This window comes from Phytophthora sojae (assembly GCF_000149755.1).
Source record: "Phytophthora sojae unplaced genomic scaffold PHYSOscaffold_13, whole genome shotgun sequence".
In the NCBI taxonomy this organism is placed as follows: domain Eukaryota; phylum Oomycota; class Peronosporomycetes; order Peronosporales; family Peronosporaceae; genus Phytophthora; species Phytophthora sojae.
Window position 1 is genome coordinate 351,079 of NW_009258127.1, and position 26,601 is coordinate 377,679.

A 26,601-nucleotide genomic window follows, 5' to 3' on the forward strand; every position below is an offset into this window, starting at 1 on the left:
GGCTTCCGTTAGCAGGCGCGTGGCTACTGAACGCAGGAGCGTCTTGTAGGTCGAGGGCACCGACGGGGCCATTGGTGACTGTCGAACGTGAGACTTTAACGAGAGGTGGAAAATTGGGGAATGACTCACTGAATCCTGCCGGGGTGGACTGTGGACAAGCAAGCGCCTGCTCTCGTCTAAAGTAGGTCTGGATCGTAATCGTCTCACCAAGATGGTCGCTCCTACGTAATCTGCGCGTGACGTGATTAGATGAGAGGATTAGTCACTGTTGAGATGAGCGTGTTTGATCACGTGCCCCGAGACTATCCGAGTCGTGCAGCGGGATGCCGTTCGCCAGCTCAAACGCGCAGCAGATGAAGTCGACCACGATCTCGATGCCCACCTGCCACGAACCCGCCAGCAGAGTCTCCTCCCACTCACGCTCGCCGCCGTCTTCGCCCATTTTGTGCCAGCCGAACCTTGGGTGGTGCTGCAGGAAGAAGAAGATGGACGTGGAGCATATAATCGCGATGTACTCGGAGCACATGTCCGCGTGACTCTCGGCCGCGTGAAAGTGCAACAAGCTCTGCCTTGAATTGAGGATCGTGGCCGGACGCACCAGCTTCGAGCCGCGAGTCTGCTGATGAGATAAAGACTTCGGCAATGGCAGGATAGCGCTGAGGCGATGCACGCGCGCGCGAAGTGCGGCCACGGAGCCGACTCGACTCACCGAGCTCTGCGTCATTTGCGTCATCGAGCGTCGGAGGTGCCAGACCTTGGTCATCCGCAGCAGCGGCTCCAGCATGCCCAGCTCCAGGAAGCTCCTGACAGACGACCCGGACTTGGCGTTCTGCAGCAACACTAAACGCACTTGCGTGTTGATCAGCATGGTGGGCACAGCCGTGAGCACGTAGATCTTCCTCAAGTGGGTCCCGCCGTGCTGCAGCGCGATGTGCTTCGTAATGGTTTGCACTATGGACTTGAGCACGACACTGGCGATACTGAACTTGAGCGACGCGAACGAGCTGTTGAGCATGTCGAGCGCGCTGCAGACGTGCACAGGCTCGCATCGCGATCACCGCGAAGTTGATGGACCGACCGACGGCCTGAGCGTAGCGTCTCCAGTACGGCGCGTCGTTCACGTGGCCTCTCTCGACCCCCTCCAAGGTTTCTCGCTGGTAGATGCTGCGTGAGGCTTCATCCACACTCGCGCGGTACAGCGAATTCCACGCGCACGCCAAGTAGAGGTGAAGTTTGAAGCTGGATGAGAACGCGCGAGCTGTCGAGACGAGCGCGTACGTGCCTCCAACGACCAGAACATGGGCGAGGTTGTACATCACCCACGTCTTCCTGATCAACTGAAGAGCAAGTTGTGTGAACGTCCATAGAGATCCGTCCATCCGATGGAAGTTCCGCAGCGACAGCGCGTAAGTGGCGAGGACGGAGACGCCGTAGAACGAAGTTGATACCAAAGTCGTCATGCTGATAAGGTCTCGGTCGGATTGAAGCGCTGGCGGGAGGCCGGTCAAGGCGTTACCCAGAGTGAAGACGTACGTGAGGATCCACGCCAATGGCGGGTGATATTTATCACCTGTTACTTTAGCACTCTTCGGCTGTTGTGTCTCTCCAGCCCCTGTCCACCTGTCGTTAGCCCTGCTCGGCTGTCGTCTGTTAATAACCTTTGTCAAAGAATATATTATGATATTGCGAGGGGTACATGCGCGACTCGAAGTTTACCTCCGTGAGGGACTCTACTAATAGCCGAGAGCCTGATCGTGGTTCGTTCGGATGCGTAAGGACAGTGGGTTAGTCCAGAGATTACAGTATCGTGGTGGCGCTGTATTCTTGGGCTGCAGCTCTCTAAATGACTTCCGGTTGCTTGTAGCTGACTTAATTTGGTGTATCTTGTACGCTCTCAGTCCCAGCTATCGGCATGCTGTTCGATTGCGACCCTCAAGCGTTAGTACGAGATGTTTGCCCTGCCGATTGCGTATTTGCACTCGCCACTAACCTGATGACTGCTAGGTGCTTGCCTTGCAGTCAAAGAGCACTCGCAACAGGTTTTCAGATCAACAGGTTCTCAAACTTGAAAACCTGTTGAAAACTAACAGTTGAACAGGGTCGCCAACAGGTAAGTAGGGGCTGTGAGCTAGCAACAGCCTAGTAGTGGTAGAACAACAGGAATTAATTATTTTTCGCCAATGGCCCGCTGGTGCACGCCGGCCGCATGACCTTGAGCACGAGCCCTGCCGCTTCTTGGCTCAGGTGCCAGGCCCATCGCCGGCGAGTGAGCGCCGCCTGCTTAACGGAGGGACCAGCGGGCGACACTGCCACTGCAGGACGGTCCTTCATTGTTGCCATTTAGATGGTAGCTGGTGGCAGTCGTCGACCATTTCGTTGTTCTCTCTCGTCTTGGTGTATTCTTGGCGACGAGCGTTATGATAGCCACAACGACGAACGTGTACACATATTCCTGACTACGGCCAGTAATTTGTGGCCAGCTCCATAGACACTTCCACTCGATGAGCATTCGCCTTGGTGAATCCGTGTCAAGCACCAGAAGGGATCCACTCGGACTTGTCCTTTGCGACCAGGATGGATCCCCCTTCGGTACAGTACCAATGCGTTGGCAACCTGCTATTGGCACAACTGCATCCCCGACAGTCGAAACCCACAGTTCTGCGGCGGGGTTCACCATACACGGAGAGTGGGGAGTTTGGTTCAATTGGCCTGTTGCTCGTTTTTATCAACAGATCTAACGACCGCATTAAATCGTTAGATTCTGAAATGACTTGATTTCACTATGTTCAAAAAGCCCCCGTTTTAGCCCTGCACGCTGAACCGAATTCACAGCAGCAAGCGCAACGGTCGTGTGATCGGCGGGCGGGGGCGCGCAGATCTCCTCTTGGCGGCGAGGACACAGGCAGGCGGAAGGCGGCAATATGCTGAGCACCATGGCGACCGCGGCTTCAAAAGAGTGAGTACCGTATCCCTGTCACTCATTTAGCAATTGGCGGCCAAGCTTCCGCGTGCCCGTGACGTTCCTCTCGACGTGGGCCGTGTTGCGGCTTGCCACTTCCGAAATGTGCTTACCTTAACCCATCTCCACCTTAACCTCTTTTCCATCGACTAACGTGTCTCTAACCTGTTGCAGGAGCTACATCATGACCGCCGCCGCCGCGCTGATCTCCGGCTGCGCGCTGCTGGCCGCGCGCGGGGTCGCGGGTCCTCGCTCCGTCATGACCAAGCGCATCGTGGCCGGCAACTCGGAGCTCAACGAGTTCATGACGAGTGTGCGTACCCAACGTTTTAACACCACCTAAAGCGGTTCACACCACCTAACCTTATTTGTGGCAACTCGCCCATTTCCGCCACATTTCAGGCCCTGCAGCCCATGCTGGACCGATACACGCCGACATGGTGGACCAACTCCCACATCCAGTGCGTCCTGACGTTCCTGGTGCCGCAGTCTCCCGTCCAGTATAAGAGGGACGTGCTCACCTTCAAAGACGGCGGCCAGGCGTCTCTGGACTGGGCGCTCGAGTCCTCCCTTAACCTGGATCACCCCCTTAAACAGGACGCCCCCATCGCCATCATCATGCACGGGTTAGTGGGCTGCAGCGACAGCATGCGCTCTCTCTGCGCCGAAGCGCTGGCGCACGGGTATCGCCCCGTGGTGTTCAACAAGAGAGGCCACGGAGGGATGAAGCTCGCCACGCCCAAGTTGCAGGCCTTCGGCTGCGTACAGGATTTGCAGGAGGCCATTAACCACGTCGAGAGCGCTTATCCTGACAGTGAGCTCTACGGCATTGGGTGCTCGGCCGGGGCCGGTTTACTGTGCAGTTATCTGTGCGAGCTCGGGGACAAGTCGCGGCTTCGCGCTGGAGTGTTGATCTCGCCCGGTTACAACGCCTTCGACCTGTTCTGCCGCGGCCGGATTAATCCTGTATACGACTTCCTCATGACGTTCACGCTCAAGTCCTTCCTGCTGCGCCACAAGGCCGAGCTGGCGGACGTCGTGGACGTGCCCAGCGCCCTACGCGCCACTAGAATCCGCGAGTTCGACCGCCACGTGTACATGAAGATGCACGGCTACGAGGACCTCGAGTCGTACTGGCAGGTTAACAACCCCATGCGCGACGTGGATAACCTGTCCATGCCGCTGCTGTGCATCAACGCGCTGGACGACCCGGTGTGCACCAAGGAGACCATCCCGTACCACGAGTTCCGCAGGAAACCCAACGCCATGCTGCTAACCACGGGCGAGGGCAGCCACTGCGCCTTCTTCGAGGGCACCTTCCACCTCAAATCCTGGTGCAACGAGGCCGCGATGACGTATCTCGACCGTCTGCGCGAGTTCAGCGCTGCCAGCGACAGTGACAGCTTAAGCGTCCCGGAGATCCCGACGACTGCTACGACTGCGTAGACAGACACAAAGGACGGCCGTCCTAGATCCCTGAGCTGTAGCTCTAACGTACATATCAACTGTCGCTATATATTTTTTTTCGTGCAGGGGACTGCAGTTTCTTACTTGGTAAGACCACGATACCCGTCGTCTTCGTAGTAGTCGCACGTGTACTGCGCGCTGCACGCTGCAGCGGTGGACGGGTAGCCGGGGATCCCAAGCGGAGCGATGACGTTCCTGCCGTTCGAGCCGCTCGAGTTCAAGGGGACGCAGCGGAAGAAACAAGCGAAGAAGGTCATGAACGCGGAAGAGGAGGAGGAATCGCTCTTCGGTTTGCCGTCCGAGTCCTTTACGATGTCGAGCGTGTCGAAGGAGAAGGCCGATTCCCCCACGTTCCGGCGCATAGGCGAGCTCTCCGGACTGCCATCGATGTAGTCGGGTCCTGATCGCTGGCGCAGGGACGAATCCTCCTCGGACGAATTGTCGTGCGCGTCCGAGTCCCAGTCGGTGTCGGAATCTCCGCGCGCGCTTTGAATCGCCTCGCCCAGCAGCGCTGACAGCCGTCGCGCGTCCGTCTTGACCTCGTGCAGCTTGCTCTTGACAGCCTCACGCGCCGCCAGCTTCTCCTCGCGCTCCTTCATGGATCGCTCGAGGTCCTCGCTGGTCTTCGCCTGGGTCAGGATTTCGTCCTCCACGGCGTTCACCCACCGCTTGCGCTCCAGCGTCGAGCGCGCTCTGCACTTGACGTGCTTGCCAGGAACCACGTGAATCGAGAACTCGTTCGCGGAGCTCTCGTTGTCTCCGTCAGCTACTGAAATGCCCAGGAGTTCGTACACAGCTACAGGCGTGGGGGCTTCTCCGGACGAAATAGCTTGGGACTGGTTGGCGTACACAAGCCAGTGAGAGCCCATGACGACGCAGTAGCGCGTCTTCCAGAGCTTGAGCGGCTTCATCTTCATGGTCTTCTTCTTCTTCTCGGCCGACTTCTGCGCGTCTTTCAGTTTCAAGTACCCCTCCATCCGAGCGCCAGGGATGAACGGCAGCGTGGCGTCACGTGAGACCGTGTTCCCCGTGGTCTCTTTGGTTGTGGCGGCCGTGATTGCAGTTCTCCATCGAGACGCGTCGTCCGCAGTGGCTGCAGTGCACTCCAAGTACACGCCGCTGCTCGTCTCGACGCGAAAACCGGTACCTTTCAGTCCGCTGCCGCCACTCCGTCCGATAGTCGTGAACACTGGACGCCACTTCTCCACCCCAACGAGCTCGTGCTCCTCCACTGCGGTGTTCAAGTTGTCGTCCTCATCTTTGGCCTCGTCATCGTCGCGATCCTCCGCGTAAATCGACAGTTTGCTGCCTTCCAGCACCACGAAGCGGTTGCGCCAAATGGAGCCCAAGTTGTGGTGTCGGACGCGTAGATGCCCCTCAACCTTTGTCGAACTCGCGTCTGCACCAACGATGGCGTTGGCTTCCGCTGCTGCGGTGCTTGCAGCGATGCTGGCCAGATGCGCGGCCACTTCTTGGGTGAACTGCCGCTCCGAGATGCTCAGCGATCGCTCGGCCACTACGAAGTTGAGCTCGTGGTGAATGGCGTGGATCCACTGGTGCTTGGCCTCGATAGTCAGCGCCGTGAAGCAGATGCCGTGACGGGAGTTCTTGACTTCCATCTTGAAGCCTAAGTTCTCGTTCTCCTTGCCAATCGTCAGCCACGACGCGTTTGGAGCTTCCCACGGAGTGCACGCTACGATCTCAACATCAAGCGACGGAGGTTCGTCTTCAGCTGGCGGCGACAGGAGATTCCTCGAGGATTTAGCGGCAGCGGCACCCGCGGCAGCTTCGCGTGAGGAATAACACCTCAAGCGACAACCGATGAGCACGGCGTACACGGACATCATGGGCTTCATCTTGGAGCTACCAGGCAGTCGGATCGGAGAGGTCGAGGTCTGCCACGGGGTCAAAAGTCCCTCCATAGCTGCTGCTCGGAAGACGAAGGATGCTGCCGCCTCGCTCTGCGGCGGTAAAGTCTCTTTGGCTTCTTCTGAAGGGCTGGAGACGTCGATGTCGATCGTCAAGGGTTTGTCCTCGAATCCGCTATCGTCGGAGCTGTCGTCGTCGTCGCTGTCACTGCTGTCTTCACTCTCGCCAGCTTCACCTCCGGTTGCAGCAGATTCATCGACCCCCGCCTCTATATTCTTCTCCTCGACAACTTCTTGCGCTCGTTCTTCTTCTTCTCGTTCCAGCTTGAGTATGATCTTCTCGTCGGCGAGCAGCGCTTCCCCTCTGGTAAAGTCGATGCGGTTGGCGAAGGCCTCCATCCAGAGATCGCGTTGCGACGGCAGCGTCGGGAAGAACTCGAGCATCGCCGTGTGTTCGTCGTGGTCGTTGTTCAAGTCGTCTGCGGACGCGTTGCCGTCGCCTCTCAAAGGATGGAGCAGCACAGCGAACGCCAAGGAGGAAGGGACCACCTCCTTCGCCCCCGGGAAGAAGTGACGGAGCGTTGACTTCGTCTTGGGACTGTGAGTCGACACAGCAATGGACGCCACGCCCTCGGACAGCAGCTCCACGGCTTGAGCTTCACACGCTGGCGCGTCTTGACGGTAGTACGCGCTCTCGTCCTCGTAGACGGCGATATGCGCGCGCATGTCCAGCACCACGAAGCCTTCGTGGGGAATCGGCACTTGAGAGGCGTGCCGAGCTTCTCCAGAGGAGAGCGGGGACTGAGCGAGTCGGAAGGCCAGGTATCCTGTCATCGGAGGCTCTTCTACCTCCTCCTTGTGCTCCACAAGTACAGGTTGTGGAGGGACAACGACGCCTCCGTCCTCGTTGAAGCCTCGTTCTCGCTTGTCGACCAAGCTCCTGCGACCTGGAGACATCGGCGCGGTGGTCTCCAATAGCTGCTCCTCCAGCATCTCAAGCGCTGCTGCCTGTTCGGCTCCGAGACGAAGCTGGCGGATCCACTTGGCTCGCTCAGCGTCGGTGGCTGCGCTGCAGCTCAAGACGAATTGCTCCTGCGTCACGATCTGGAACGGGAAGCGCGGCGCGCGGTTGCTCGCGGTCACAGGCCAACAGCGAGCGCTTGGAGCCCACGCCCGAGTGCTGACGACCCGGAATCGCGCCTGCTCAGCGCCGACTTTCTCGGACGACGTCGACTTGGTGATGACGAACTCGTTGCCGTTCTCCAGCGCCACGGCGCGCTCCTCGATGGGCATCGCCACCTCTCGTCGCTTCCAGTGCTCTTCCTGGGCGCAGTTAAAGTCCAGTCTCAGCAGTAGGAAGCCTCTCGCGTCCACTACGACGCTGCTGGCTCGAGATCGTGGGTCCATACTGGTGTCGTCGGCCAGCAAACTCTGAGCCAGCACCGTGTCTAGTGCTGCGCGCAACACCTGCACCCACAGGCGCTTCTCCATGGTATCACGCGCCTCGAATCGCAGCCACTCGTGGTCGCTCGTCTCCACAGCGAAGCGATTCGCGGCAGATTGGCGTCCGTCATCGTCTTTCACGGCCAGTACAGTCATGCTTTCACCCAGGCCAGCGCCTCCGCTCTTGAATCCCTCGCGCGTGGCGAAGAGATTGATCGTTAATCCGTCCACTGCAACGTACACCGTCTGCGCGCGCTTCCAGAGCGAACTGGTGTTGTCTCCCATTGTCTTCTTCAGGTACCCGTCCAGCTTCAGCGTCGCGAGAGCTGTGGCTTGTTCCGGTAGCGGAGGCAACAGTGACAGCAGACTCTCATCCGCTGCTAAACCTGTCCCGTACGCCTCGTCGATAGCCTGCAGCAGAGCTAACTCGCGCTGCGCGTAGCAACTCAGCAGCAGATCCAAGTCCGGCAGCTTCGCGGGGTTTCGCACGCGGTAGAAGTCTGCCAGCTTCTCTCGGAATTGCTCGCGTAGCTGCCGTTCATGCTCGTTGCCGTCCTCATCCTCAAGCTCAGCTCGGCGCAGCTCATTGCGAGCGAGAGCGATGCCCCGACGGAACGCGTCGACCCACTGCTGCTTCTCCTTGGCCGATGACGCAGCGCAGAAGAAGGTTTTGCCGTCCGTCGTCTCCAGCTCCATGCCGTGCTCGTACGTATGAGCCGCAGTTTTGCCGTGCCAATCGCCCACGACCTCAACGCGGAAGTTGCCCAAGGGGTTCGTCGTGGCGCCACCGCCAGGATTCTTGCTGTCGTCGTGCGTGACAAAGTACGAGAGTTCGTTGCCCACCAACACGCAGTATCGCTTCCGCATGGACGGGATCTTGTGGCCGCGCTTCATGAGGTACCCTTCCATCAAGATCACTGGCGTTTCAATCGCTGGCTTGGCTGGAGACGCGCTCTGGTGCTCTTCGGCGTATTTCGCAGCGAGATCGGCGCACAACGACGTACACACGGGGTCTGTGGCGAGGTTGCTCTTGTAGACCGTGTCGATCTGCTCAAGCAAGGCGCCTTCGCGTCCCTGAAACGAGTGGAGCAGTGAATCCACGTCGGACGCTTTGTTCGGGTTGTGCTTCTCGTAGAAGACGACGATCTTGGCTCGAAGCTGCTGGAAGGAGCTGCCTGAGTCCTCCTCCTTCTTCTCATCAGACCCCACATCAACCACAGGTTTAGACTGATTCGCTACGGCAGCGCGCAACGCGTGGATCCAGTCGTGAACGATCTCAGCAGCGTCCGAGCGTAGCATGATGACTCCGTTGGTCTGAGTTTCAAGGCGGAAGGCCATCGTCTCGGCCAGTTTGGCAGTGACCGGATGGAGACCCACGACCTCGTCGGACAGCAGAGCTGAGCGGCCGCTGTGAGCCACGACGCTACTGTCGAAGCACTGCCACCTGGTGCCTTCCAGCACGCAGAAACACTTGCGAAATGAAGCGCCGAGTCGCGGGTGCTTGACAGCCAAGTAGCCTTCACGATGGATCGAGACACTTTGAGCACTCGGACGCGCGTTTGGAGGCGACGGCTGAGGAAGGAACGCAGCGAAGCTACCGTCGGAGCTGACGCTCGTACCGTACGTTGCATCCAGCGACGCCAACAGCTGACGCTCACGTCCTGCGAAGCTTGTGAGCAACGTGTCCACATCGCCAACTCGTTTGGGGTTGTGTCGCTGGTAGAATTCTACCAACTTCTCCCGAAGAGTAGTGGCTTGCGTGGATATGATCAGCGGAGGCTCGGTCTCCTTGGGCACAACGACTGGTGAAGGTTCTACCTTGGGACTCGGCTCTGCTGATGCTGCAGTATTGACTGGTGCTGCTGTAGTGAGGCCACTTCGAAGCTTCAACATCCACTTCTGCTTGGCTTCGGCTGTAGTGGCCTGCAGTACCAACAGCTCGGTTGACGATGAACTGCCCTGCTGCTCCGTTCCGTATCCACCAGACAGGAAGAACTGGAGCTGCTGATCCGCCATAGTCGAGCGATTCATCGTCGGCGACGGCGTCGGGTAGTCGTGAACTCCCGTCACCAAGAACACCGCCAACGGTGGCCCAGCCCCACTCTGCTCCTCCGAGTCATAACGTTCCAGTCGACTTCCAGACAAAACGCAGAAGCTTGGACTAGAGTCTTTATTCCACGTGAGCCAGTCCGTGAGATCCCCGGACGTTCGGGTTGCAGGTGACGCAGGAGCACTGTGAGGTGAAGGAGCTGCTGGATGTGGCGATGGGGCCTGTACCAGCGCTGACAGGATAAGCTGAACCCTGCTGTCCCTGCCCATGGACGTGCCATACAGTCGATCCAAGTGCTCGACCAGCGCCTGCTCCCGACCTTGATACCGCGAGAGGAGCATGGGGACGTCACCGAGTTTCCCTGGATGATACTCAGCATAGTATCGCTGCAAAATTGAGAGGAATTCACGTCGAGCCGAGCCGTACGACGGCCGACGCTGCGGCTGACGGGTCTTTTCCTCGTCTTCGGACTCACTGGGCTGGTCGAACAACCTGGAGCCGCGCTTCGAGTCGTGCTGGTACTTGAGCAGCGCCTGTTGCACGCCACTCACCCAGCGGTTCTTCTCTTGGAGACTGGGCGCGCTGCAATATATGGTCTGGTGCTCGGTCGTCTGGAGCAGGAAGCCGTGGTCGTAGTGCATGAGCGTGGCGTGGCCGTCCCAACTCGAGACTCCGCAGGCGTGGAAGGTGGCGCTGCGTATTGCAGGCCGCTTCAGTGCCGACTCGGACGCAGCAGCAGTCGAAGCCTCTTGGTGTGTGGTGAAGACGTACAGTGTGAGCGCTCGTAATACGCAGTACTTCTTCTTCATGGTCTCTTCGAGCGAGCTCTTGCCGACGAGATAGCCTTCCACCACCACTTCGGAGGTCAAGGCTTCAGCTTCAGTAGCAGCAGCGGCGTCTGGAGGCTGCGGACTGGAGACGGAATCTGTATCTGCCTTTGCCTCCTCCTTCTTGGGCTCTTCAGTCTGTCGCTTGGGCGAGAGCGGCGTGGACGCGAGCAAGTCGAACGAGTCTCGACGTGACTTGGCAGCGCGCGCGCGATGCGGAGACAGCGGAGGCATGGTGAGCCCCACGTGCAGCGCCGAGATCCAGTCCTCTTGGCTCTTCTTGAGCGGCGCGCTACACCGCAGCGTCTTGCCCTCGACTGTGAGCACCGCGAACGCGTTCGGATACTGCTCGTTGACGTTGCCCTTGGCGCTGCCTCCGAACGGTACCACGAGTCTGCGCAGCGGCGACGTGGGCTTCATCTTGCCGTCCCATTCAGCCACCTCCGCCACGTGAAGAACTCCACTGGGCGCGTCCATCTTGGTCGTGTACGCGTCCTGGTCCGCGTACCAGCAAAGTGTGTTACCCGTCAGCACGTAGTAGCGTCGGTGCATCGTGGTGCGCATCGGGTGCTGGCACAGCAGATAGCCTTCGGCCAGCGGATCCAACTGCGACGGCCGCGTGTGTCCGCCGTCCGCGGGTCCGCTCTCGTCTTCCCAGGACGCCAGCCTCTTGGTCCGCTGCTTGGCGCGCTGCGCGTCTTCGAGGCTCTTGGCCGCCACCTGACGCAGGATCTTGCTCTCCTCCGCGCACTTCTGCACTCTCTCGACCAGCTCGAGCTGCTCACGCGCATTGGCCTCCGTCTGCAGCTGCAGCAGCTCGACATTGCGCGCGTGCGTGGCTTCGGCGCTGCCGGCCAGTTCGACTTTGGCCGCGAGCCGCTCCACCGCCTCCATGGCCTGGTCAAAAGATGACGTGTCCTCCGCGCCGATGGACGAGGCGTGGACGCGGTGGCGCGCGTCCTCCAGCGCGTTCTGCAGCGCCTGCAGCTTCTGTAGAGCTTCATGCTGGAGCGCGCGCGCCGTCTCCAGCTGCGTGTTGAGCTCGACGGCGATCGCGCGGTTCTGCTGCAGTGCGGCTTCGGCGTTGGCCTGCTCTCGGTGCTGTCGGCCGGCCGCCTCGACGGCCTCCGTGGCCTGCTGCACGGCGCGACTGTGCCGCTGCGCGTCCTTCAGCAGCTCAGCCTGCACCTCGTTGATCTCGTCCTGAGCCAGGCGGTCCGGTTCTTTGAGCGCGTGCTGCAGGGCCTCGAGCCACACCTGCTGCGTCTCCCTCGAGTCGGCGCGACATTGGAGCGTGCCGCCGCCGTCCGCGTCCAGGAACTTGAGCACGATGTGCGGCGGGTGCGCGGCGTCCGAGGACGGCGTGCCCGGCATGATGCGGAAGTCCACGACCTCCAGCACGCGCTTGGGCACAGCCCCGGAGCGCTGCGCCTCGTCCTGAGTGACGAAGAAGGACAGCATTGTGCCCTTGAGCACGGCGTAGTGGCGCTTCCTGCAGGCGGACAGGAAACAGTGGGGCCACATGCAATGAGGGACAAGGAGACGGACGCGCCCCGGTGGTTCAGTTGTGCACGTACATGCTGGGCACCTTGCGGCCCTTCTTCCAGAGGTAGCCCTCCATCGCGGCCAGCTTGCAGCACTACGAATCGTAGTACGATGCCCAAAGGATCCGATATGTTAGTTGAACAGGCGTGAGGTTCTAAGGTCGCGATCCTGGAGCGGCCGTTATACTTCAACTACTAGTTTTTAGGCTCCGCAGGACCACCATGCCATGCCCATGATCGGCTCGTGACGTTGCGGATGACAGCACAGCATATCCTAGATCTACATCATGCACCCGTTGTAACTAATAACAGGATGCGTGTTGCTCGCCGCCCGCTGGTCGATGCACTTCAACTTGTTGTGGGTCACCCGCACCAAGAGCGAGGATTTGACGGTCTCTGATACCGCCTGGCGCCGCTGGTCTCTGTGGTCGACGCGCACCCGCGTGTTGGCAATTATCACGCGCTCCCACGTCAGCACCTGGCATTCTCGAGAGTCTCGCCATCAAATGTTCCCTTTATGCTAAAATGATGTTGTTCAGCAACCTTAACACGGATGTGGCGACCGTGGGCAGTGTTAGTAAGAACCCATGAAGGTGCAGCAATTTACTGAATAATTTACTGCGTCAGCACCGGGTCTTCAGATATTTATTTCTTCTCTTCTTGGTATGCAAACAAATACGTATTTCGTTAACTTGAGAAAATAGATATATATCGTATTTTCGGCATGCCTGCTCGAGACCCGCCAGACGCCCAGCGTTGATGCCTTGACCTGCGCAGCGTCCAGCTGCCTGGAGTGGGGCAACTTCGCTCCAAGGCGCTTGATCCACATTGAAAGAGTGGTAGGCCAGCGCGAGCGTTTGCTAGAGAGCGCGTCACTTGGGGAGGGATTGTTGAGCACGAAAGCACTGTCCTTACCGCGCGCTCGGGTGATCGAGGCGACTGAAGTTGCGGCGCTTTGCTCGTTCAACACCACGAACGCACCTTTGGGCGCGTTGGTCGTGGCCTCTATGCGGAGTTCCAGCTGCGTACTCGCCGCCTTCCAGCAGGCCAGGCCCCCCGTCAGTTGGTGGGCTACAAGCCAAAGCGCTTGTCAATTGTTAATTGATCACCGTCGCCCCATCGGCCATGAGAAGGATTCGCCACTCGGGTGATCGATTGAAGCGCTGTTGACTCACGCCTCGGCCCGCCGAGTCTATGAGCGGGCCCTCCTTCTTGGCCAGCCTGGCCCCTGCACGGCCAGGTGGCGCGCGCATTCCAAAGCGACGAGACGGCCCTCAAGCATTCGTCGCCGGACGACGGGACGAAGCACAGTCGCTCCTTTAGGCTGTTGGCGGAGCTCATGTCGCTCGCGGCCGGGTCACGTCAACTTGCACTTTCGAAATTGGCCCGCGACCAGCACAGCGACTCAGGGGCTCATTCATCTACAGGTCGAGCCAACGTCACTTCAGCCACTACTTGAGTCGGGAAGGAAGGACCATGCAGCCGTGGTCGCCGCCCGAGAACACCATCGTGCTTGCCGACCTGCTGAGACCCTCGGGCTCGCCGCAATCTCCGCACCACCAACAGCTCCACAACACGCAGCAGTCGATGATCTATGTCAAGGCAGAGCCCGAGTTCGTGGCCTCTCGACCGGTGCTGCCGCCGCTGCTGCCTCCTCGAGCGGCGATGCTGCCGGCTATTACTGATGTGCTCCGCTCTAACAGCCCGCAGCACCAGCACTACCACTACGAGAACCAGGAGAACACCAGGGCCATGAGCTTACCAAGCTACACCCAAGCACCAGCAGTCCGAGAGCAGTACGTGCCTGAGCCTACGACCTTCTCCGCCACGTTCATGAGTACGTGGCGTATGCTTATCGAAGTTGGTTTCTTAGGCTTACAAGGCAAACACTAACTCAATTGTAGCTCGACCCAACAACACAGACTACCGCAAGCGCAGCGGCCTCGCGCTCCCGAGTCTTCCCGGCCAGCCTCCATACGCTGCCACGGGAGACATGACACCTCCAGGACTCGTCGGAGCAAGAACCCGGCCCATGACAGACGTCTCGCCAGCACGAGCAGCAGCGACACCGCGGCCAGCCAACCGCGTCTGCAAGTTCGCAGGCTGCACCCACTACGTCGTGGACCACGGTCTTTGCGTCAGGCACGGGGTGCGTCGCCGCTCGTTGATGGCCGTCTTCGCGCTGCGTCTTCATCCTTCTAACCTCTTTCAATGTGTATGTAGGGTGGCAAGCGCTGCAGTGCGGAGGGCTGTTCCAGCCGCGCCAAGCACTTCGGACGCTGCTGGAAACATGGTGCGGAGGTGCTTCCATTGCTCTCTTGTCCCCAGTATTCTCAATCCTAAAGCTTGTATTGTACCCATGCAGGCGGATCACTAGAGTGCAAGGCTTCTGGCTGCTCGAACCGCGCCAAGTCGCGCGGCTACTGCTGGTCCCACGGCGGCGGCACCAAGTGCAAGACAGAAGACTGCGATAAGATCGCCATCTCCAATGGCCTGTGCTGGGCCCACGGAGGAGGTACGAGTTCTAGTCACCTGAGTCTTTTGCGTAATGCTTGACTGACTGAGGTGATCCTTCCCGCAGGCAAGCGCTGCATCGTGCCCGGATGCCGGAAGCAGGCGTACGAGCGGACCTGGAACTACTGCAACAGCCACTTCCAGCAGTACCAGAAGACGGCGCTCGAGTTGGCCAGGCACAACCACGGAGCATGAAGCATGGATGGATTCAGTGTAGCTATTTATTCGGCACGTCCTACGCCAAGTGCTACGCGCATCTTCCACTTCGACTTCGCCAGGATCACCATGCGGGAGCTGAAGCTCGGACGAGGTGATTACCGCTCATAGAGATTCACCGAAAAGGAGGCGCGTTGCGTAGAGGAGGGAGGGAAAGCCTGGAAAAGGCGTGCAAACGAGTAAATGTTAGTCGAGTGAGTTCTGCGAAATACAAGTTCATGTGCATCGTCATTTTCCGTCGCCGCTTCGCCATGATTGTTGACTTGGATGGTGTTAATGCACTTATGATCATTTCCGGACAACACGGACTCGATCGTCAAGTCAAGATGATGTCTTTACCTGGGAATGAGCCCGGGATGGTGCGGCCTAAAGATCGAGAACGGGTAGGAAACTGGAGCCGATGGGCTTTGTGCTCGTTTAACGACGCGGGACTGGTGGAGCTCGCAGTATTGCCTGGAGAGAGCGGGAGGCAACGCAAGCGCATGCCGCCGCAAACAAACGAAGCGAAACACGGACGTATGGATACCGTACCCACTGCAATGACAGACTATCGCGACCCCTTTTTGCTTGCAGTTTGTTGTCAACCACCTCACACGGTGGCCCTAATCAAAACTGTTTCCCGGTTTTGGCGATCCACGTACCGATGCAGTCGGTGCATACGGAAGTCTATAAGGTGTCCACTGGTTAATACATGTACTTGAGGGCGAGGAGCTTTGTACTTGAAGGTGACGTAGGTGTCCAGCCTGCTGTCTTTCGAGCCATGACGTTCTCATCGTCTGTTACTCGGGAGCACCACACGAGCTCGCGGATCTAGATGACAAGCTGTATCACCCACCCCCGCTGGCTGCTGTAGCAGCAGTAGGGGTAGGGAAGTCCAGGCTGTATCCTTGGTAGTCTGGCAAACTTGCTCTAATTGGCAACAACACAGCAGCGACGCTCCAGCAACCCAGGTCGACCAAAAAACGCAACGTCATCTTTGACGTGCTAGTGCCACGCACTTGGTGTACCACAACTGTACCATCTCATTTCCAGCTAATGTAATGTAATGTATTACGTTTTCGCGTTGCCACACTATGCTGTCGCTAGGCTCAGCTTTGCTAGTCGACGGCATAAGGTGGTGTCCGCATACGTCGGGCCCTTCTTCGCCGGCAGTGCGGCGACAATTGCCCTCTCGAGGGCTTTCCGTTTAGGTTTCTCTTGTGCAAGCAGCCGAAGTTGGTCCAGGTCTCGGCGGGTCTCGAGGCGATAGGCGTATCCGCTCGAGATAAGGTCCGCATCGAGCACAGTCGGTAGTGTCGTGCGTGGGCGTCCACGCCAGGTTCCCTTGGACGACGAGTCGAAGTAGGCGGCCATCTGGGTGTACGCTGGGATCTCGGGCCGGCGCAGGATGTGGCCGAACAGACGCCATCGTGCTGCTGTGATTCTGTGGCGGAGCGGGCGTTCCTGACAGATTTCGTAGAGCGTGGCGTTAGAGATTCGCTGAGGGTAGCGAATGTTTAGTACGCTACGTAGTTGTCGGCGGTGGAAGCTTTCGAGTCTGCTCAGCTCGGACGGCGTCAGTGCCCACGTTCCGCTGTTGTACAGCAGAACAGGAAGCACATAGCAGTTATACAGCCGGACTCTGGTGGCGTCACTGACGTACTGGGGCCGGATCCATATTGTCCAGAGCCGACGTAGCGCGCCTGCTGCGAGTATTTTGCGTCGTGTCAGATCTTCTGAGTCGCCGAGTAGACTGCCAAGCTTCTGTGTGGAGCGCCACGCCTCTTCTGTCGTCCGAGCGTGTCGGGAGTAGCCCGACGAGCCTGTACATCGCTGAATCATGGTTAGTTATGTCTTAGTTGCATTCATCTGGAGGGACCAGCGTGCGAACACTGCTGGTGCTTCGGCTTGGATGCGCTGGACCAGCTCGGTATCGCGGCAGACAAAGTCTGCATCATCAGCATAGACGATCATTTGGTCGAGTAGGGTCCGATTCACTCCGAGGTGGGATGCGAGGTCGCGTAACGCAGCTTCCAGGTAGATGACGAACAGGACCGGTGAAAGCGCATCGTCCTGCGGCGTTCCGATGTTGCTATCGAAGCTGTGTTGTGCCTTGGACCCGGAGCGCAGAGAGAGCTTGGTGTCGGCGAGCAAAACCTTGATCAATCGGACCTCGTCGTCGTGTAAGAATGTCTGGAGTACTTCTACAAGCTTTACGGGGTCGATTGTGTCGAACGCGCGCGAGAGGTCGATGCCGAGGACATGTATGGTTTTACGATAGCGTTGCACGCGGGCACAGAGCCATTTGTGCGCCCACACGGCGTCAGCAGTGCTTCTGTGTTTGCGGAATCCGCTTTGATTGGGGGACAGGAATGTGTCCACCGCAGCGGATATCCGTGCGAGTACGACGAGAGATAAGGCCTTGCGAATGCTGCTTAACAGCACGATGGGGCGGAGACTGGAACATTCCCCTCGGGGCTTGTTGGGCTTGGGCAGGCACACGAGTGTTCCTTCACCGAGTGCAAGGGGGGTGCCTTGCTCGAAGCTGCAGTTGACGAGGTCTGCGAAGAGAGGCGCGAGGACTGAAACCCCGTACTTAAGAAGTTCTGCTGGGAGCTCATCTGGCCCAGCGGCGCGTCCGTTGTTGAGGCGCCGAAAGGCTGCTTCGACTTCTGTTGCTGTAACAGGACGGGTTAGAGATCGCGGTTCACGATCCGGAACAGGATGTGGCCGCCCCGAGTCATAAAACAGCGTTCGGAAGTGATCTGTGATCACCTTGTTAGTAGTTTGTTACCGCAGGATAGATATACTTACCTTCTTGGTCGTGGAGTAACAGCGGTTGGGGTCGATGGGGGCTAATGTCTCGAACTGCTGCATACATTCGTGCCGAGTCGCTCAGATTTTCGATGCGTGTAATCCGCTCGTCCCGTTTGCGAGATGCGATGGCTCGGCATCGCGCTCGGATTTGATGGAGGATCTTGTTGCGGGCGGCTCGGAGCTCGATCGTGTTAGCGGCGCAGTCGTTGTAGATTCGAAGCTGAAGCGCCCGCTGGGCCTCAGAGAGCAGCTGAAGTTCATCGTCGTGATGTCGTACGTGGCGGTGGTTAGGACCTGCGAATCCTATAGTCCCCTCGGCTGCTTCTCGGATTCGATCGAGCGTGTCTGTCCAGCACTGGAGAACGGTGCTGCCTTGTGCTGTTGGCTGTGAAAGCGCTGCCTGGAGCGCGTTCGTGTAGTCGTCTCGTGCTGTGTCGTCGTAGATGAGATGATCTCGTGCTAACTTGAGTGCTGGATCTGGCTTGACCGCGCTGTAGCGGAGACGGTGAGTGGCCGCGTTCAGGATGAAGTCGGCGGTGACGAGCTTGTGGTCCGACGCCGTCAACGTTCCACCCCAGGATCGTGCGTCCATGCAGAGCCGTCGGCAGTTCTGAGGGCATAGGATATAGTCGATCTGGTTGTAAATACAGTGATTCGTCCGGCGCTGACTCCATGTTGTTTTGTGGCGGGCTCGCTTTTGAAAACCTGTGTTAGTGGCAAAGAGAAGGTGAGTAGAACACAAGTCAGCCAATGCGTGGCCGTTTCGGTTGCGTATGCCTCGTGTATGTGGTCCCATGAATGCCTCTCGGTGTCTGCGGGGGCTGTTGGGTCGGACTCGAGTACGGCCTAAAGCGTGGAGATCGCCTCACTGCTGAGGCAGGAGAGGATCGAATTCGCCAACGTGTCGTTCCTGCTGCGCCTGATCAACGGCTTCGAGATCCTGACGCTCTACCTGCTGGCGAATCTCCTCATCGCCGTTGATCTGTTGTCCGAGCTTGGCGTTGAAGTCGCCGGTCACGACCGCGATGTTGCGCCTTGGTAGTTGGTCAAGTGTGTCGCTGAGATCAGCGTAGAATCGATCTACTTCGGCGAGAGGCCGACCGCTGTGGGGAGCATACGCCGTGACGATGTTCACGGGGCCTGCGTGGGGGAGTAAGAGCTGAACGACGCCGATTCGATCGCAGTGTGCCCAATAGCAGTGTAAGTAGGGGCGGACGCGGGGGGAGATGGCAAAGCCGATCCCGTGGCGCTCCTGTACGGCTGGTAGTGTGAGTAGCGTGTAGTCTCCGATACGTTTCTTGTTGAGGGTGCAGATGCGTGTTTCTTGGATGCCGAGAACGTCGATGCGGTAGCGCCGGAGGTCCTGGGGGAGCGTGTCCTGCTGCTTGCGGGTCGAACCTAACGACTGGACATTAAACGAACCTATCCTAAAACGGTTAGTTTGATGCGCGCGGCGAGGAGAGCGCGATAAGAGGGTGGGAGGTGTAGTTGTCGCTAGTGCTGTCGGCTTGGGGGCGAAGGAAAGACCCGCTAGGGACGTACAGATGCCCGAGAGCACCTGCCGGAAGCGCGTAGCTAGCAACATGCTGGCCACGCGTTCTGGGGGAGGGCGTCACCCCAACCCCAACCAAAAATTCCAGCTAATCAGCAGCATTTAACCCGCTTTTTAACCAATAAAAGCGTCATATGTACATAGAAACGCGCGGGTCTATTACTCGACACGAAAATGTCCGCGTCATCATCGCTTGGAAACTTGCCTTTGTGTATACGCCCCCAAGCTCGGATGCCAATCAACAGCCCCCAGTCCGTCACTCTTCAATTTACCGACAACCTGACATCCCAGTCCACACTCACCATACCCAGCTACCGCGAGCTCCTGTGCACCAAGCTCTCCACCAACTTCCGCGAGGCGACAGAGATCGTGACGCACCCGCAGCTGCCGACGGCTAGCGCCGGCCACGTCGTGGTCAGGAACAAGTTCCTGGGCGTCAACGCCACGGACATCAATGTGACCAACGGCGTCTTCAACGATAACCCGCCGCCCTTCGGCACGGGCCTGGACGCGGCCGGCACCGTAGTTGAAGTGGGAGCGGGAGTCGCGGGCGACTACGTCGTGTACGACAAGTTCGGCGCCTACGCCGAGTACGTGGAGGTGCCCGTCGGATCCACCCACAAGCTGCCGGAGCTCTCCCCCGCCGCGCTGCCGCTGACTGTGTGCGGCATCTCGGCATCCATCGCCATCAAGGAGTGCGGCGAGCTGTCGACCAACGAGACGGTGTTCGTGACGGCGGCGGCCGGCGGCGCCGGTCAGTTCGTCGTGCAGCTCGCCAAGATGGTGGGCAACCACCTGCAGCAGCGACGAGAAGGCCGCGCACTTGAAGAAACTCGGCTGCGACCGCGTGATCAACTACAACAATGAGAGCATCGACGCCGTGCTCAAGAAGGAGTACCCCAAGGGCATCGACATCGCGTTCGAGACCATCGGCGGCGAGATGTTCAAGACCGTGTTCGACAACATGGCCATCCGCGGCCGCATCAACGTGTTCGGCCACATCTCCGAGTACCGCGGGGACAAGCCGCGCTCGCCCTTCACGGTCAGCGCCATGAACGAGGTGCTGCTCATGAAGGCCATCACGGTGCGCGGCTTCCTGCTGCGCACGTACGCCGAGATCATCCCGACGCACATGGCCAACCTCTTCAAGCTCATCAAGGAGGGCAAGCTGCTCGCAGGAGTGGACCCGACCGAGTTCCACGGACTCGAGCAGGTCCCAGACGCCATCGACCACATGTACGCGCGCAAGAACATCGGCAAGATCTTTGTGCAGCTCCCGTAAGCCTAGCAGCTTGAGAGAACAGCCCTCTAAATCGAAAGACAACACATTTTGCCGTACTCTGAAGCCCGAGTGTGTTGCTAGAACTTCTCTAACGAGAAAGGACGTAGAGACCCTCACTTCTCTTCTCGAGTGGCTAGCCACGTGAAAATCCACGGGAGCTCCAGTAGCAGTCTCGCAAAGAGAAGAGAAAGGTTGAGTACTTTCTCGCCGGAGAAATTACTCGAAGACCTTGGGCGATTCTCGGGTCTCTGGGCTCATTCCCGAACAAGCCGCGCAGTGCTCAAGAGCTCCCTCCACTCAAGCAAGACCCAACCCAAGTCCAGACAAGACCGACTCGCTCCAGTCCAATCATGACCTCCATCCTTCTGCGCGTCGTTGCTCTCCTGTCCCTGTTGGTGGTGCAAGCTCACGCGTGTGCCTTCAAGCAGCCCAACATGCAGCCAAGCGCGCTCGGACGCCACCTCCAGCGCCAAGAGAACGAGTCCGACCCAGCGACGACCGACTTTCTCGCCAAGACCGACGGCGCTGAAGACTTGTCGAGTGTGGCGGCGTTCATCGATGCCCTGGTGGAGACTGAAGAGGCCACGACGGACTCGCCCTTCTACTCCAACTGGTCGACCGCGATTCGTCACCGCGACGATGATGCCGACGAAGCCAACAGCGACGAAGACACTGAGTTCGAAGACGTCGGAGTTGAGCTCACGCCGTCTCCGGAATTGAACATGGCGGACGCGTCTGCTTCGCTGGAAGATGTAGCTGGATCGGCGGTGTTCAACTCAAGCGGTGACCAGGAACCTATGGTCGGCGACGACGATGCCAACATGGCGGACGGAAAGGCGGTTCCCAGCAACTCGGCGCCGCTGCAGCTCTCCAGCGCCATTGCTGCGTGGATCATCGCGTTCGCTATCGCTCTCGACATGGCGAATTAAGCCGCCGCAGACACAAACTTCCTCCCGATCTCCAAGAACAAGCTCCATGTACAGATACGTGAATCCGACGAGCTAACGTAGCATTAATCCAGACGAGATCAGTAACACAACACGAACGTCATCGTATCCTTCACTCCCCGCCTCAACAGTAAAAGATCGTGCGGCTTCAAATCGCTCTCAAGAGGCGCACTCACTCACAACTTGCTCTACGTCATGTCCAAGGCCTGTTTCGTCAAGCTCACCTCCTGTGTAGCTCTGTTGTTGCCCACTGCATTGGCAGTCTTCCCTCCGGCACTCATTCCTCCTACAGTCGAAGCCATCTACGATGAGTTGGTGAAAGATTTCAAGCACGACGTGACGGACGACGCCAAGAAAGCAGGAGAAACCCCCTCAGGCGGACTGGGGATCCTCGTAATTGACCAGCAAGTGAGCTTCCACCCCGGAGGTTCAATGGCAATTCCTTCCGCCAACGAAGACGCCGCTCGGATCGCAGCCTTCATCACCCGGAGCTGACCCAGGTGGTGCTGACCATGGACTCACACCCACGATACCACATCGCCAACAGCATCTTCTGGAAGAACGCCACGGGGGATTCTCCCGAGCCGTTCACGTCCATATCGTCGCAAGATCTCAAGAATGGAGTGTGGAAACCCCGCGATGAAAGCTTGAGCGACTACGTCTTAGCGTACACGCAGTCGTTGGAGGCGAATGGGAAGTTTTCGTTGACAATTTGGCCCGAACACTGCGTCATTGGGTCCCCGGGGCACAACATCGAGCCGAATGTGCTGTCGGCTGCATTGGAGTGGACCAAGACGTCGTTGAAACTGGTTCAGTACGTGATGAAGGGCAGAAACCCGTTCACAGAGCACTACCCAGCTCTCAAGGCGGAGTACGAACTGCCGTACGACCCATCTACGAGGTAACGTGGTAGATATGCTCATGAGTTTTTGATGTGACAGCAGTGAATTTTTGTTGGGTTCTTGCAGTCTCAACAAGGCCTTGATCAAGTCGCTGCAGCGTGCTGATAAACTCGTCATCGTCGGTGAATCTCTCTCGCACTCTGTGAATTACAACGTCCGCGACCTCGTGGCTGCGTGGCCCAGAAGCGACTAAGCGACCTGGTGCTATTGACGGACTGCTCCTCCCCAGTACCGGGTTTCGAGAAGCCAGCCAAGGTGCCATTCGAACAGTTTGCATTTGCGTGAAAGCGTATAACCGTCCGTCGCTGTGGAATGTAGGAGTTCTTGCGTGACATGACCGCAAAGGGGGTGACCTTGACAACCGCGGCTGAGTTTATCATGGGAAAATATGCAAGGTACGCTCGTTTAGAGGGCAAGTTCTAAAGTTACACTCAATTCTTGACATTGACTTTGATGCAGCGCGCTTTGACTTCTGCAAAGACGGATGTAAATTCCAGTTAAACGCGCATCGTTCGGAATCAGCGCGAGTGGAACGCCCCAACAGAGCTAACCTATATTATTCAGAGTCTGGTCCAAATCTGGTCGTTCGAACTGCGGAAAACTGGTAAGACTTCAATGGTATACAGCGAGCACATGCTTCATGCCACTTTAGCCGCCTTCTGCATCCGCGCTTGGCTCTCGCGACGCTGCAGCACCAGCGACTTGCCCAGCAGCGTCACGTGCGCCGCGATGATGAGCACAGTGAGCTGGAACTGCCGCTCCGGCGAGAAGTTCTTGGCGCCCCAGTGGCTCGTGTGCAGCCCGTAGAGCATAGTGGCGACTCCTCCAACGTAGACCAGCATACCTGTGAGCACGTGAGTCTCGTCCTTCCACTGCCAGTTGGCCTTCACGCCCTCGAACGTGAGCAGCAGCCCCTGGAACACGTTGAGCGCGAAGAACATGCCCGTCACCAGCGCTGCCCACGAGTGGGGCGTCGCGAAGTGCTGTTGGCCAGCGTCTCGCTTGGCGATGAAAGCTGCGCCCCCTGCAGCAGTCACTAGCAGCCCAGCCGCCAAGTTGAGCAGCAGGTGGAGCTTGGTCAACCACACTCTGTGGACACAAGCAAGAAGAGGCCGTAACTCGGTCAATACTGCACAGATTTCAACGCGGAAGCGCTCACCACGAACCTCTTTGCGTGGACCTTCTCGTCCTTGCGTAGCAGCATCGCCTGCAAAGCACTACATGGAATGCAAACCACCGGAACACAAGGCGTCAGGGGGCTGCAACAGCACTCAAAAGGCGAGCCTTGTACTGTACCTGGGCAGACACACGAGCATCGCCAGCGCATTCAGCGCCGGGTGCAACGCAAACAGCGAGCCGTCGGCCACGCAGCGCCCCAGGACGGCGACCAGCGGCAGCAGGAACAGCGCCGCCGTCAGCGCCAGCTCCGACCGGCGCGCCATCGTGTCAGTCGGTATCAGGAGCGCCTGAGTTTTGACACGAACAAAGATGGTGTGCGGCACATCGATGTAGCCATGATTGCGTACCGCGCCCTACGTAGTTCAAGAGGCCTTCTTCATTGAAGAAGGTAACAGCCGGTTTTAGCCGGTATACCGAATTTAGACTTGGCCATCGGCCTGACATTGGGGAAGGCCTCTTGACATTTGTATGGCGTAAATACTGGCGACGTGGACGGGGCGGTTGAGCAAAGCCGACCCATTTTATAGGCACTATCGACGCCGCCGGAACAAATGTGCCTGGCCACAGCGATTGAGGGTGGCTTATTTGTGAAATGAGCTGCTTATTTCGAAGTTCAAGTTCGACGTATACTTTGCCCCCGACACCTTCGGGCCTTGGATCGGAGTGCCGCGAGCTCGCCTCGATGAAGCGTAGCTCTGGTTCACCATGCCATAGCCGCAGGCGGGCGCGGGTATGCATATACAAGGACTGTCCGTGCGTGTGTGCGCAACAGGCGCCGTCTCGAAGGCAGTGGGGCGCCCTCCAAGCTGTCTGCGAGGGCATCTGTAGCAGCTATGAGATCGGTAGCATGCGTGTTGCCTATTGTGCTGCCGTCGCGTGCCTAATTCGCTAGCCCGCACCTAGCGGCCACCAACGCCACCTCCGAGATACCATCGAGGGCGCCCACGGGGTAAGCAGTTCGAGTACTGGCACACGAATCGTTGCGCCCAAGTGCCGTCTACAGAAAAGTTTTCAACGTGCAGGCTGATGATGCTAGACCCGTCATAGTAGGAATCGTGAATGACTACAACACTTGGATAAGAGTGGGGTCGAACATCCGTCGGGGACATTAGAAAGCGGGACCTCGGTTTGTCTCCTTCCCAGGAGCAAGGCACGTGCATCATCATCATGATATCAATTTGTACTTCCGCGTGTAAACTGCTTCGAATGATACCCAAGAAGAAGAAGAAGACAAAAACCTATCTCATCGCTGCATACGTCTAAGTCATGCATCAGTTTTTCCCCGCACAGCCGATGTTGTTGAGACGAAAATATATGAATGCGTCTCGCCCTTTTCAAAAAGATAATTTGATTCTCTCTTTCATTGTTATGGTCCACCTGAAACGAATCATGGTAGTCGGCCGTTTTTCCTATCGACACTTCAGTCGAAATGGTGTCAATTAACTCGACCTGCTTCTCAAGTCTACAAGTCTACTGTAGACGAGCGAGCCCAACTCACCGAGGCTGACCTTGCCGAGGGTCGTGAATAAAGCATCGAAATAATCTTTTCGTACTATAGTTTTAGCCAAAACCTATTAATTCAGTTAAGCGAAGATCAACATCGTGCCCGAACAAAGCAATTCAAGAGTAGTTTCCTAAAAAAATCCAATTGTTTTAATGTGAGCTACCATTCTCGGGATCCATAGAATCTGAAGTGCGAACTGTTCATTGGCCAGTGGCCAATACATGTGCACCGCAACTCATCCACACACCATCACCTCGTAGCTCCTGCTCGTGTCAACCTGAAACTAATGCGGAATGAACTTTCCAACATACTGCGTCACGCCGATGTCAGCTTCCGCCGTCTCGGGCGTACTCGTGTAGGGTTGGTTGGTAAAGCCATCGTAAATGCCGCCCGAGACAATGAACAGAAGCAAGTGCGTATAACCTCGAAATTCTTCGCGCCTCGACAAGCCCTGGTAAAGTTCGCTCAAGCGTTCGTACTGGATCGGATGCGCTCTGTCTGCTGCCATTTGGACGTATATAATACGACGATCGGCTGGGACAACCAGCACTGCGTCGATTGCTGGAAAAGTCGTCGCAGCCGGAACACACAGCGTCGGTTCACATTTGGCAATAGCGTACGAGCCAAATTCGATCATTGCCGCATTCATTTGTTCCAGTGGTCTCATACGAAACTTCTTTGAGGTAAGGTATTCCACGAGGAATCTCTTGCTCTGTTCTCCTCTCAGTCGAACATGATCCAAGCCTCGCAGGCTGCAACAACTCGCGAGCATCGTATAGCGACGTTCGATAACGGTGACATGCGATGACCAACACAGCCAAAGACGAGTACCTCAAATAAAGACGCCCACGCGATTCCTTGCTGCGATTCAAGTGGAACAGAATGTGTATCATCCTGTCGTTGAATCTGAAATCTCCAGCCTGGAAACGCCACGCCAGTTCTTCTATACTGTTGTCGTCATCGGGAAGACGCACTTGACGCGGTCCACCAAGGTCTCGAAATCTAAACAGAAAGAGAACACGAGTCTGGGGATCCCCCCCAACGAGGTTGAATATGTGGTGCCACTCGTCCGGGTCCTTTAATTCAATTTGGTCGGCAAAGGTCTGGCACTCAGCCTTGCTCCATGGGTTCATGTACACCGTGATGCACGAATCCTTCTCGAAATGGTGGTAATTCTTCGTGCAGGGGCTAGCGAAGAGGAACGTATGGTGAAAATGGCTATAGTCCAAAGCCCCACCGCACTCGTTACCATCGAACAAGCCTTCGTACTTTTTACCAGCGAGCGGCATCTCCGGGATCTCGTAGCCCTTTGAGCTATTCCAGTTGAAGTAGTAGGGACACGATTCGCGAAGAGAACGGTACGCAATGTCCCTCTTCTCCGTCATGAACACGAGCAACAGAAACACTCCAAAAACCTGCCAATCCCGGGACTGCCCAACACTAGGCACCTGCATATCCAGTTGCGCGACGCCATTCGCGTCTTGATCAGGTTGTGGAGATCCCAGTACTCCTGTCGGATGTACAAGCCATTGCAGAGTGCGGTGCTGAAGA

General features: G+C 57.8%; 11 protein-coding genes across 11 annotated transcripts; 5 read left to right on the plus strand and 6 right to left on the minus strand.

The window, feature by feature from the left end:
* Nucleotides 1–262: 262 nt before the first annotated feature.
* PHYSODRAFT_530177 (hypothetical protein) lies at nucleotides 263–1,015 on the minus strand (the record flags this gene model as incomplete). Its single annotated transcript, XM_009539190.1, has 1 exon — nucleotides 263–1,015. One exon carries the CDS (start codon nucleotides 1,013–1,015, stop codon nucleotides 263–265), a length of 753 nt encoding a protein of 250 aa, XP_009537485.1.
* A 1,823-nt stretch (nucleotides 1,016–2,838) lies between these two features.
* PHYSODRAFT_565708 (hypothetical protein) lies at nucleotides 2,839–4,405 on the plus strand (the record flags this gene model as incomplete). The annotated part of the gene is made up of 3 exons (XM_009539191.1): nucleotides 2,839–2,956; nucleotides 3,134–3,272; nucleotides 3,362–4,405. The coding sequence occupies exons 1-3, from the start codon at nucleotides 2,922–2,924 to the stop codon at nucleotides 4,403–4,405; spliced, it is 1,218 nt and encodes a 405-aa protein (XP_009537486.1). The 5' UTR covers nucleotides 2,839–2,921.
* Nucleotides 4,406–4,506: 101 nt separating this feature from the next.
* PHYSODRAFT_529931 (hypothetical protein) lies at nucleotides 4,507–12,235 on the minus strand (the record flags this gene model as incomplete). Its single annotated transcript, XM_009539192.1, has 5 exons — nucleotides 4,507–5,370; nucleotides 5,791–6,158; nucleotides 6,204–9,181; nucleotides 9,725–12,106; nucleotides 12,192–12,235. The coding sequence occupies 5 exons, from the start codon at nucleotides 12,233–12,235 to the stop codon at nucleotides 4,507–4,509; spliced, it is 6,636 nt and encodes a 2,211-aa protein (XP_009537487.1).
* A 1,988-nt stretch (nucleotides 12,236–14,223) lies between these two features.
* PHYSODRAFT_416311 (hypothetical protein) lies at nucleotides 14,224–14,828 on the plus strand (the record flags this gene model as incomplete). Its single annotated transcript, XM_009539193.1, has 4 exons — nucleotides 14,224–14,307; nucleotides 14,382–14,451; nucleotides 14,524–14,673; nucleotides 14,740–14,828. Coding segments are annotated over 4 exons (393 nt in total), but the record flags the coding sequence as incomplete, so codon positions are not given.
* A 1,098-nt stretch (nucleotides 14,829–15,926) lies between these two features.
* On the minus strand, nucleotides 15,927–16,504 carry PHYSODRAFT_288978 (hypothetical protein). The gene is given in 2 exon segments (XM_009539194.1): nucleotides 15,927–16,157; nucleotides 16,168–16,504. The coding sequence occupies 2 exon segments, from the start codon at nucleotides 16,239–16,241 to the stop codon at nucleotides 15,986–15,988; spliced, it is 246 nt and encodes an 81-aa protein (XP_009537489.1). The 5' UTR covers nucleotides 16,242–16,504; the 3' UTR covers nucleotides 15,927–15,985.
* A 1,712-nt stretch (nucleotides 16,505–18,216) lies between these two features.
* PHYSODRAFT_390533 (hypothetical protein) lies at nucleotides 18,217–18,819 on the minus strand (the record flags this gene model as incomplete). Its single annotated transcript, XM_009539195.1, has 2 exons — nucleotides 18,217–18,461; nucleotides 18,630–18,819. Coding segments are annotated over 2 exons (435 nt in total), but the record flags the coding sequence as incomplete, so codon positions are not given.
* A 591-nt stretch (nucleotides 18,820–19,410) lies between these two features.
* On the plus strand, nucleotides 19,411–20,518 carry PHYSODRAFT_319515 (hypothetical protein; the record flags this gene model as incomplete). Its single annotated transcript, XM_009539196.1, has 3 exons — nucleotides 19,411–19,487; nucleotides 19,548–20,019; nucleotides 20,051–20,518. 3 exons carry the CDS (start codon nucleotides 19,411–19,413, stop codon nucleotides 20,516–20,518), a joined length of 1,017 nt encoding a protein of 338 aa, XP_009537491.1.
* Nucleotides 20,519–20,788: 270 nt separating this feature from the next.
* On the plus strand, nucleotides 20,789–21,501 carry PHYSODRAFT_362321 (hypothetical protein). The gene has a single exon (XM_009539197.1). The coding sequence runs from the start codon at nucleotides 20,869–20,871 to the stop codon at nucleotides 21,445–21,447; it is 579 nt and encodes a 192-aa protein (XP_009537492.1). The 5' UTR covers nucleotides 20,789–20,868; the 3' UTR covers nucleotides 21,448–21,501.
* A 159-nt stretch (nucleotides 21,502–21,660) lies between these two features.
* Nucleotides 21,661–22,560, plus strand: PHYSODRAFT_306905 (hypothetical protein; the record flags this gene model as incomplete). Its single annotated transcript, XM_009539198.1, has 3 exons — nucleotides 21,661–21,873; nucleotides 21,957–22,366; nucleotides 22,434–22,560. 3 exons carry the CDS (start codon nucleotides 21,661–21,663, stop codon nucleotides 22,558–22,560), a joined length of 750 nt encoding a protein of 249 aa, XP_009537493.1.
* A 445-nt stretch (nucleotides 22,561–23,005) lies between these two features.
* Nucleotides 23,006–23,571, minus strand: PHYSODRAFT_529840 (hypothetical protein; the record flags this gene model as incomplete). Its single annotated transcript, XM_009539199.1, has 2 exons — nucleotides 23,006–23,456; nucleotides 23,534–23,571. The coding sequence occupies 2 exons, from the start codon at nucleotides 23,569–23,571 to the stop codon at nucleotides 23,006–23,008; spliced, it is 489 nt and encodes a 162-aa protein (XP_009537494.1).
* A 1,762-nt stretch (nucleotides 23,572–25,333) lies between these two features.
* PHYSODRAFT_306907 (hypothetical protein) lies at nucleotides 25,334–26,504 on the minus strand (the record flags this gene model as incomplete). The annotated part of the gene is made up of 2 exons (XM_009539200.1): nucleotides 25,334–25,802; nucleotides 25,882–26,504. 2 exons carry the CDS (start codon nucleotides 26,502–26,504, stop codon nucleotides 25,334–25,336), a joined length of 1,092 nt encoding a protein of 363 aa, XP_009537495.1.
* Between the last annotated feature and the right edge of the window lie 97 nt (nucleotides 26,505–26,601).